Source organism: Haliotis rufescens, unplaced genomic scaffold (genome assembly GCF_023055435.1).
Source record: "Haliotis rufescens isolate VD_foot unplaced genomic scaffold, xgHalRufe1.0.p SCAF_3, whole genome shotgun sequence".
Taxonomy (NCBI): domain Eukaryota; kingdom Metazoa; phylum Mollusca; class Gastropoda; order Lepetellida; family Haliotidae; genus Haliotis; species Haliotis rufescens.
Window position 1 is genome coordinate 23,156,741 of NW_025964001.1, and position 12,044 is coordinate 23,168,784.

The 12,044-nt window shown below is 38.8% G+C and overlaps 1 protein-coding gene across 1 annotated transcript in view; it reads left to right on the forward strand.

Annotated features, from left to right (window-relative positions):
- LOC124146488 (fasciculation and elongation protein zeta-2-like) overlaps positions 1–12,044 on the forward strand; it is an 87,920-nt gene that overhangs the window by 57,585 nt on the left and 18,291 nt on the right. The window contains exon 4 of the mRNA XM_046516801.2: positions 5,773–5,884. Coding sequence (XP_046372757.1) covers positions 5,773–5,884 — 112 coding nt within the window. The remainder of the gene's footprint in view (positions 1–5,772; positions 5,885–12,044) is intronic.

Below are 12,044 nucleotides of genomic sequence, written 5' to 3' on the forward strand. Positions count from 1 at the left end.
CTCACTCACTCACTCACTCACTCACTGTCAGCCTATGACTATCACTATACAGCCCAGTAGATGTTTGTTGTTCCTTATCCCCTCCACCCCCCACCCCCTCTCCACTATCTTAGAGTTGTATAGCATCTCAGCTATGTATGCTTCTCTACTGAAAGGCCTTTGCCTTGTTCGTGGGGTGATTACTTCTGTTGGCTGTCCATCAATATGACAAGAACACTAATTGATTCAAATTGTTCATGCATTTCTCTTTGTCAAGGTGCTAGTGGTGAAAGTCAGTAGTATAACCCCTAACACTGCCCGCTGTGGAGGAAGTCTAACCTTTGATTCCTTGAAACATAGCAATGAATATACCAAATGTTACTTCAGGATTCAATAACGATCATTTCCCCATTAGTTTAATCAAATCCTATTTTTTCCATTTTCAGATTTCATTGCCCAGAACCAAAAGCCGCAATTATGAAATTAAATAGAAACATTTAAAATCAGGCCACAAAGTTGCGACTAAATTGGTCACCATGGCGATCTAGTTTTGTATTTTGCGACTGGTATTTTCATGTCAGTCGCCAACTGGCTCCTTGTCTTTAATTAAGTTTGGCGACTAAATATCTCTTGTCATTAGATATTAAAAAAGATCCATATTTGCGCAAGTCAAAACAACAACAAATCGTTGTCAATCGGCAAATGATGTATACCATATTTTCTTAAGTATAGTGCACACCCCTCTCTAGCGGATTCAGATTTTTTTTGGGAAAAAAATTCGAATAGATCTGCCAAGCGCAGAAAAAAAATTACACCGTAGATATATCTACCCCTTTAGCGAAGTCCTGGAAACGAACGGGTGATGAGAAACTTGGTCAGTACAAATTCGAGATTTGAGAGAAAAAATCACCAGACATGTTGATTTACCGTTTAAATTGTATTTTTTTGTTCTGCTAGGCATTGATTTATATCCAGGGATTAAGATTACCATGTGTATCTTCTCGTAAACTAAGCCGGACACAGCAATTGGCTGTACACACATTTTCTTGGAATTTACCGGTGATTCAGTCAAGACACACCCAATGATATTACTTTACAGGGTTTTAATGGATCGGCAAAAATTGTACCTGAAACTATTTTTTTATCAGGAATAATATATTCCAATATCTTGTTAATTTAGATGCAGCTTTTACTAAACATATTTGAAATAATAATAACCCTAAGCGAAGCAGCTGATTGCTATTACCGGGTATTACATGGTTTTACATGGATCCAGTCTGACCAGTCACCGGCAAGGCTCCCGTGCACGTGATCGCGTGATCGCGAGAATTACGTGTTGACATAGAATCGTCCAACAAAAACAAATATGACTTTTAACGAGTCAAAGTATGGCATTTATGACACATGTATCCATTCTCTGTCAACTAAAGTTCGTCTCCAGGCGTCAATAGCGGTAATCTGACCGTGGTTTCTGTCAATAACGGTGAGTTGTGCGATCTTCCTATCGCTTCACACACGATTTCGCCGAAATTAATTAAAACAATATTAAAAGTAATTTTTAATAAAATTAATGAAATAAGTTACAAACATAAGTCCAGATATACAAAGAACACTTTTTATAGTCAGACAGTGTAATTACATGATTAATTTGTGTACTTCAGTATGGATTTGTTGACATGGTATTTCCGGTGTTACGTGCTCACGGTAATGTCTTTCCATGGGGGAAAAACATCAAAACTCATTATTTCGTGTATTATGCGCACCCCCTTCTACACAGCTGTGGGGTTTTTTGGAAGATAATGCGCAGTATACTCAAGAAAATATGGAATGCTTTGAATGGCGAAGCTGACACGGAAGGTTCATCGTCTGTCGACACGTTCGATGAACCAAAACCTGCAACTGGCACCGGTAAACTGTCAGATGATGTTACTGACACAATGTTCTAAAGCTTGTTTGTCTGAAAAACTCAAAAGCTTCAACAACAGTTGTTGTTCATGATATAAAACTGATTATTCAAACTAATGGATTTTTTTGTGTTTTGTTATGCAGAAGCTCAGTTAAATTACAAGTCATTACTTTTGGCTCCTTACATTTTGCCTTGGCTCCTTGAAATTCTATTTGGCTCCTTGAAAAAAAGATTTAGGAGCCAAGTGGCTCCTTTGAATTTTTTTTAACTTTGTGGCCTGAAAATATATTTTTTATTTGTCTGACCATTTGTCCTTGATAAATTAGGAACATGAAAAGCTACATGAAATTTAACTTTGAACTTTTTGAATGGTATTGAAGCGAGTGTCCACTGCAAACACCTGTTTAAACAAAGAGAGCATGGCCTTCTTTGACAAGAGTAAATATGCTATTGTGAAAATAGTAAATATGATATGGATAAGGAATCTATTCAAAGACTATGAATGCACTAGTTTGTATGGTAGGATAATTATAAAAATGTAGAGAAGACCACGGCCGTATTTCTAGGATTGCTTTGTGCACTTTATTCAAGATACAGCTTCAGTTACCAGTCATACTGTTGCATTTAACAGAATTCTGTGCAGGATGTTGGAATCAGATCTGGGGGGCACGGGTGGCCCAGTCGTCTAAGGCGCTGTGATTCGCTGTACAGAGTTGCGTCCCTTGGCCACGCCAGAAACCTATGATTGTGGGTTCGAATCCCGGTTCGCCCCGATTTTGTTTCTAGGTATGTCAGCACCATACCCGTGCTCGTGGGTTTCATCGAAGTGGTAAACGTCTGAGACCTGCATCACTTCGGGCTTTCCTCCCACATTAGGCTGATAGCCGTGATATAACTGGAATACTGTTAAAAGCGGCATTAAACCCAACTCACTCACTCACTGGAATCAGATCTTGCGTGATGTTTGTTGGACCAATGTGTCATCATCATCAGTTATCAGTAACCTACATTCAACCCCTTCCGAGAGTACCCTGTTATCAGCACAAACTGGGATATTCTGATCACCTGGCAGGCAAACACCCAGCACTCTGCCAGACAAAGGACCATGGCTATTGATTATGCCTCTCCCTTATCAAAAGGTTAAGCATGCAATGTGAAAGAACAGAAGGTCACGTTAATTGATTACATGTTTCCCTCAGGAGATCAAGCTGGCCCAAACCACAGCACTGACCATATTCAGATGTATTTTGAGTTAGATTTCTCATCCATGTAGACAGTCAGGGTATCCTTGAGCATTTTCCATGCTGTTCTGACAATGAACTCATCAAGGCACGTCCATATGCATGTACATATTTTTGTTGTTGCTTCCTTTCTGTCAGGTCTATGAAGTAATTGTCAATGTGTCGTGAAAGGCACTATATCAGTCAATAAGATCGGTGTAGTGAGGTCATAGTGTCTGGACATGCTCTGCATCAGTCTGTTAAATCTGTGTAGTAACGGTTATATTGTCTGGAGATGCCCTGCATCAGTCTGTAAGATCTGTCTAGTAACTATTATAGTGTCTGGAGATGCCTTGCATCAGTCTGTAAGATCTGTGTAGTAACGGTTATATTGTCTGGAGATGCCCTGCATCAGTCTGTAAGATCTGTGTAGTAACGGTTATATTGTCTGGAGATGCCCTGCATCAGTCTGTAAGATCTGTCTAGTAACTATTATAGTGTCTGGAGATGCCTTGCATCAGTCTGTAAGATCTGTGTAGTAACGGTTATATTGTCTGGAGATGCCCTGCATCAGTCTGTAAGATCTGTGTAGTAACTATTATAGTGTCTGGAGATGCCTTGCATCAGTCTGTAAGATCTGTGTAGTAACGGTTATATTGTCTGGAGATGCCCTGCATCAGTCTGTAAGATCTGTCTAGTAACTATTATAGTGTCTGGAGATGCCCTGCATCAGTCTGTAAGATCTGTCTAGTAACTATTATAGTGTCTGGAGATGCCCTGCATCAGTCTGTAAGATCTGTCTAGTAACTTTTATAATGTCTGGAGATGCCCTGCATCAGTCTGTAAGATCTGTGTAGTAACGGTTATATTGTCTGGAGATGCTCTGCATCAGTCCGTAAGATCTGTCTAGTAACAGTTATATTGTCTGGAGATGCCCTGCATCAGTCTGTAAGATCTGTGTAGTAACGGTTATATTGTCTGGAGATGCCCTGCATCAGTCTGTAAGATCTGTGTAGTAACGGTTATATTGTCTGGAGATGCCCTTCATCAGTCTGTAAGATCTGTGTAGTAACGGTTATATTGTCTGGAGATGCCCTGCATCAGTCTGTAAGATCTGTGTAGTAATGATTATATTGTCTGGAGATGCCCTTCATTAGTCTGTAACATCTGTGTAGTAACGGTTATATTGTCTTGAGATGCCCTGCATCAGTCTGTAAGATCTGTGTAGTAACGGTTATATTGTCTGGAGATGCCCTTCATCAGTCTGTAAGATCTGTGTAGTAACGGTTATATTGTCTGGAGATGCCCTTCATCAGTCAGTGTTATAGCAGCTGTTTTAAGCCCGAAAAGAACTGCGTCATTCTGTTGGCTTATTCAGAAGATTTGTCCTTTTCAGACAGACTTTCTAAAAGCTAAGTACACTCACTGTTAATGGAGAACATACGCTGATCACGGCTGTGGGGGTGAAAAGACTGACATGAATTTTAGTACACCTTTTGTAACAGTGAATGACAGGATTTAGATAAATTTACTTTTTGATGAGTAAGTGCACACTTAAACACTCTGTAAAGCACTTCTCGTGTCAGGTTGATGAGAAACAAAGATACCTCGATCCCAGTCTTTATGTTGGTTGGATTGGAAAGTCATTGATAATGACTGGTGACAAACAAGAAGCCAGTACGATCTTATACCCAAATACTTTTAACAGTAGTCATTTTTTTTAAAGGAGAAAATGTTTTTGATCTGTGAAAGTTTCTTTTGTTGCAAGAAATTGTTTCTAAGATAAGACTGTACATGTACATAATCTTCTTCATAATCTAGATAAAGGAACCCGAACCATATTGAATGCATAGACAGGACCTCGGCAGAGCGAGTGACCGACTGTTGGTCCGATATTCAAAGCGCGGTGTGATGTGACTTTTAAATTTTTTTATAGGTGTCCTGCGTACTAACAACATGGTGCTTGAATTACCATAAGTTGAAGAAATTCTTCCAAAAGTATCTTGAGCGTCAGTGCTATTATGTTTGCAAAGACAAACTGCAGGTGCATGTTGTTAATGCATATGCATAGAAATGTCAACAATGCCCAATAAAAGTTATGTATTTACACTTAAATATATATTTAACGTGGGTAATAAAAAAATACCACTCTCATTCTCAATATATACCATTTTTTACGAAAGTCCACTCGTTTGGTAAAAATGGTATCTAACGAGAATGAGTGTAGTATTCTCTATGTATCAATATTATCACCGATGTGATTATTGTATGGAACATAAGTATATGTATAAATAATCTGTAATAGTGATCAATCCCGTTGTTATATCACCAGTTATGTCACAGTTCTGACTTCAGTAGAGGTCACATGTTCAAGTTCTGCACTCTATGTTAAATGATTTTATGACAGATTTAGTCAGTAAAATAGGTTCTGAATTCAAGTAAACCATTGTCAGTGGGTATTGGTTGTATTTTTACACACTATTGAGTGAGTATGGTTTAACTCCACTTTAAGCAATATACCAGAGGAGGGGAAAACCAGAAATTAGCTGCACACATTGTACCCATGTGTGGAATCAAACCCGGGTTTTCGACATGACGAGCGAATGCTTTAACCACTAGGCTACCCCACTGCCCCTCATACTCACTAAACCTCCCCATGTGTTTCAGGAGCCTGACCTGGATGATGTGCCAATGGGCCTGGAGGGAGAGATCCCTGAGGATCTGAGCTACACCAAGCTGAAGGAGACACTTGCCAATCTTCCAGCATACCCTGAAGCAGGTCAGTGTCACTAAGGGGGAATAACTCAGAATTCACTGTCATCATGGGCAGATAACTGCACATGTCACATGCGATAGTTCAGTATGAAATCAAGCATTCTTGTTAATCATTCATTCGATATGTTCTTATTTAAGATACTTTGTATTTGAAAGTATCAAGTAATCAATAATGTGTATCAACTCAAGGGTCATATTTTAACAGGGAAAAAAGGTACAGATAAACGAAAATTGTGAGAATATCTTGGAAATAACAAACTTAATGGTATGAGGTAAGGTGGACATTATGGAACAGGGTAAATGGAAGTTGTAAGTATCAGAGGGACACAAGATTTTGCCAAAATGTATGTATCGTCGGATCATAGGTTTTCGGATGGCCATGTTTATTGCGATTACTCGCGCTATAACTGGGGATGTGGCATCACAGAGACGTAATTACTCAGATGATGGCCTGTTTTAGATAAAGTCGTCTTTTAAAAGTGAAGGAGATGTTTTGCAGTTGTGCATGTGATTAGGCAGAAAGCTACGAATGTTTCTAAAGTGTCCGAAAACCAATAACACGGGGATAAACATTATTGAATGAAAGTTCGAATACAATTAATAAAATAGTTTACAAACATAAATCCAGATATATAATGAACACTTTTTATTCCAAGAGAGTGTAACGACAGGATTAACTTTTGTAATTCAGTACAGATTTGTTGATATTCTATTTCCGATGATGGATCATGACGAGAAGACATAGTTTTAGGTTGGTGGTCCAGCTTCTGTACCTCACATAACATCTTAATACCAAGTTCAAGGACCAAGTTAATAGCTCAGCTTAACCATGAGATTGGCTTATCTATGGTCATACGGTCACATTTTCCATGAAATGTATGTTCCTTTGAATAGTGTCTGCAGTGTAGGATCTTAAAGTTAAATTTTTTTTGATATTCTAGATGATATATCATATGTGGATCTCTCATTGAATGAAAGCCTCCAGCTGTGCTTTTAATGTCTCGTTAGGTGCATGGTTTTGGGTAGGTACAGAGGGCTATATGCATGCAGGAAGCAGGGTGTATATTGGGAAGAGAGAACCCAGCTGGGTGTGTATAGGATATATATGTATGCCATCGTGTCAGTATCCGGACAAGATTAGAAAGTTCTGTTTTCAACAATGTTCCAGATGGGGGCAGTCAATATTTCCAGGAAATTCTGTCCATATGTTCGAGACAGTAATCAGAATCCATTCATCAGTGCATTCTTCCCCTACCAACCCAATCCATGCTGGTGATTGATAAGAGTCTGATAAGGGGATTAGTGAGATATCTCTATTTCTGAGCTGATTGCTGAGTTGCAGGGCGGGAGGAGATGGACACTCTGCACTTGTGGGATGCTTCAGACCTCACATTGTTGCAGTGTTAATAGTTATTGTCTGCGCAATACTTGTGAGTTTCACAGAAGTGGCAACATCTGAGACCTGCATTGCTTTGGGCATTCTTCCCACCTGTGGATGACACATCATGAACACACATACTGAAAGTTCACTCACTCACACACTCACAAATAGTACCTGGAGTGTCGGGATAAAAAAAACACCTGATGGGACTTGTCACAGTAAAATGATTTTTAAGGATTAGAATATCTTCCAGTATGTAAGCCTGTCCTGTGTTTGAAATTACCATGAATTCAAAGGGTCCCTTTCTTGACTCTAATGTTCAAGGTTTACGGTTTAGGGGGTCCCTAGGTTCAAATACTAACGGGGGAAACCTCCAGGACCCACCTTAGTTTTGATTTCTGCCTGTTGATTTTATTGCATGTAATTGATGCAACTGCTTTATTGTCGGTTGGGTAGCCTAGTGGTTAAAGCGTTTGCTCGTTACGCCGAAGACCCAGGTTCGATTCCCAACATTGGTACAATGTGTGAAGCCCATTTCTGGTGTCCCCCGCCGTGATATTGCTGGAATATTGCTAAAAGCACTTAAAATCAAACTCACTCACTCACATTATTGTCTTATAGCTTTTGTGTGTTTTCTACTTCCATTTTCAAAGTTAAGATAATACATGCAAAATTTACAATCACTAAACCTTCCTTTACGATCAGGCAAGATACATCAGCAAGTATATTCACACATGATATTTTCCTTGATAGTTCAGAGGTCAAGTGTAAAACAATTTTATTCGCAGGAAAGAGTTTGCCTAAACTGAGTGAGTAAGTGGGATTTAACACTGTTCTCGGGATACCTGCAGTGACTGGAGTATTGCTAAAGGCAGACTTCACACATTATATTGGAAGAGCGTACCCAGACCTTCAGCCCAGCAGGCCAACACTTGAACAACTAGGCTACTCCTACACCCCATTCCAACCAATCCCATTGGGCTTTTGGAAATGCATTTTCGAAGGGAAATTCTTGGTTTCTACCCGACTATAAGTCTGAACTGATCCCTTGTCGTACTTTTCAGTTGATTTGGGTTTTAATATTCAATAATATTCGTATTGAACTCAATTCACAAGAACAAAATACATTTGAATAAATGTGGGCTTATGACTTGTGGCTAAAGTGGCTTCAGTCTTTCACAGGTGAAGATCAGTTCTTGTGGTGTGCATGATGTAAGCAATCAGTATGAATGATACCAAAATCTCTAATTACATGAGGTTGGAAGTCAAAGGAAAAAGGTAGGAAGGCTTTGTATAGTGAAAAAAAATGATGTTTGAAACTGTCATTTGATGCATTTCTTTGGGGGGCAACTTTATTCAACAGAAATGCAGACGATGAATATTGATCTTGCAATGGAGAATGTGGATTTAGTATTTGTTGAATAAGGAATGATGTTATGGATTTATGTCAGTCAAACTTGAGCTTGAAATATCTGTTTGTGAAGTTGAATTATCAGAAAGTTTGCTTCAGCAGAAGAAGAAAGCCACTATGACAGTTTTGAAGCTACTGCAGTTGTCAGTTAAGCCTGCCACATTCTCATTCAGATCTTATTTCTTTGCTTTTTACAAAAATGTCAATTTGCATCATAGGAAAATGTTTTCAGCACAAATTATTAGAAAAACATTTGGATATGCTGCTGCGTAACAAATTATCTGAACTTTTTTAAATCTTCTGATAAGATGCAGCCTTTAGCGATCTTGGCAAGAACTGCTCAGATCTTTTTTCAGCATGAATTGATGAATCAAGATGCTAAATGATGAATTACGCTTCATAGAAAAGGCATGGCATATTGCACTTCCAAGGTTTTGATGTATTTTGACTTGAGGAAGTGTGTAGCCACGTAGTAAGGGTGTTTGTGTTTCATGATACCCAGGTTTGGTGACTGTTGGGGGCCATGCTCTAACGATTTGATGATGCTTATCATATTTTACTGATAAGACTATTTCATTTAGTTGTTCCATATTTAAAGATTAGGTAGAATGGGTGGCCCAGTGTCGTCTTAGATGCTGCAATTCGGTGTGCAGAGTTGCACCCCTTGCCAAAAAAAAATATGATCATGGGTTGGAATTCTGGTTCCCCCGATTACGTTTCTCTGTTTGTCAGCCCAATATCCATGCTGTTGGAATTCACCAGAATGGTAAAAGTCTAAGACATGCATCACTTCGGGCTTCTTCCCACATGAAGCTGACGCACCGTGATATAACTAGAACACTGTCGAATTCACTCATTACCTCACCTACATGTTACAGACTGTTCAGCATTAGAAATTGGCACTAGTCCTATAGTCCTTACCAAACTGCCCAATAGTAAAGGTATCCTAAGGACTAGTAGAAATTGGCCCATTTGGCCCATTTTAAGGGTTTTGCTATATGTTATCATTATAAGGACTAGTGGACAAAAGCTGTTAGTTTCTACCCCTGCTGTTGATACTTATGAAATCTGTTATCATGCCTACAAATCATGCTTCCTACAGAAGACATGCAAATGGAAGGCAGTAAAGCCTCCAGTCCTTTTGAATGGGCACTGTGAATATTGATAGGCAAAGGACAATCAGTGTAATGCATTGTTTTACAATGTTATTTGATCCACCGGAAACAATTCCATAAATGCCAATTATTTACAGGCCACTAGTAACAAGCACAGCCACCATTTGTAAATACTGTTTATATCAGCAAATGATGCAAGAAAGTAAACTGTGCTCAAGAATAACAGTCATCATTTCAAATTATGCAGTTTTTATTCTTTGAAGCCTTTGTTTATGATCAATGTGATGCTAGTCGAAAGGTTGAAATATGCATCTTGCAAAGCACTGTGGAGCAATGTCTGCATGAAAACAGGAATTTGTGATGTGGCCCGATTCCACTGATGGTCTGTTCCTAGATTGCCAACAGACACACAAGAGTTGCAGAGTAAGTGAGCCAATCAATATCAAATCGACCACTGACGAGAGCTGAGCTCACCAGCACATCTGTAGCCTCAATTCCAACAAATATGGCCGAAACCTGGAGCTTGGAAACGTCCAACACTGTTAGCCTTGTGAAATATGATAGATCCAATATAACTGATTTATCACAATCAATAAAACAGGGGCCATTTGGTATGCCTAGTGGGATATTCTGTTACCGTCATTGCTTATATGGAACCTAAAACAGATTCGGCATCTAAATTAAGACCTGGAGGCAGCTGATGAAGGCTTAGAAACATCCATCATTGTATCATACTGCATGTAAACCTTCTCCTGGATCCCTTTCCTCCCATAAATACAGCGTTGAGATGACAGTGGAATGAAATAATATCTATTTTTGTCGTCCCCATTTTTTTTAAGTCATTTGCAAGTATCAGTTGGAGTTGCAATTTGCAGTATAGTTTTTAAAGATATTGGATTCATCAAATCTGGAAGTAAGTTGTTAATTATATCTCGCCTTATTTATAAAATTGAGTAGGAATCGGATTAGGACTGGTAATTTGTTATGGGGTGGGGGAGTCTTTTAAAATAGGACACAGCAAAAGAGGTGGGTGGCCACAATTTATCATAACTACGAGGGGGGGGGGGGCATGAAAAAAAATGGTACATAAAATGGTGGGAGGGGGGACAAAATATTATACAGTCCTAAGATCAATGCTTGTGTTGTGTCCACCCCCACATCCCACACCCCACATCCCACATTTCTCATTAGGCCACAATTTTATGTTGCATGGATTTATTCCAGCTTTGCCACACAAGGTCAGTCGAAATAAAAACAAATATCAATCATTTTTTTATGTATATAAAAGTCATTCTGCCGTGGAGTTGAAAATTGCAGGTGGCCTCTGGAATCACAGAGAGTGGACAAGGAATTTATAGATAACATTTTGTATTGGATCAATTTTGTTTGTTTGTTTATTTATGAAGTTAAAACTGCAGCTGGCTTTTTGAATTACTGATAGGGATGCAGACATGGAATTTATATATAACTTTTTATATTGTAAAAGAGGGCCTATATTACTAACGGGAGAAAAATTAATAATAATAATTATAATGATGATGATGATGATGATGATGATGATAAAGATGTGTATGTTTAATTTATTTCTTGGACTGGCTGCTTTTCAGTAGGGGCAGTGGGCCCGTGAAATGAAAAAAACAAAAAAAACAAAAAGTGGCCTAAGGACCATTTGTATATTTCTGCGATGCAGGAGTGACATTTGTAGGACAGTATATTGTGCACTTCTGTTTATAGACATGGCTTTTCATGCTAAGGCCTTGGTTCAAATCCCTTCAAGTCTTCAATCATGATATGGTTGTAAAACTGTTAAGAGTGGTGTAAACATGATTCACTCAATCAAATATTCCAGTTTAATGAAATAAAATCATTGCTTGTAATTTTCAGCAATGATAGCATTGGAAATGGGCAGAAAATCAATATTGGTGCAAACAAATCACTTCCCTGATTCATTCCTTTATTTGGCAGAAGTGGGGATGTTTACTCGCCAGAGTATCTTAAAGTTGAGCTGGTGTTCTTGACCACAAATGCTCCCATCTTATGCTGTCATCCAACACTCAGTTCAAGGAGGAGTTTTGCCCTGTGGGGATTCCGGTTAGAATTGGAATAAGAGGGAGGGTGGTCAGGCTTAGTGCTGTGGTTGATGGCAGCTTGTCTTCGTACCCCGACAGAGTTATCGTTGCTCAGAACATGAATCTATAGATCATCTTTACAGACTTGATTATTTACATAGCTGGAGTAAACAACAAACAAAACAAAA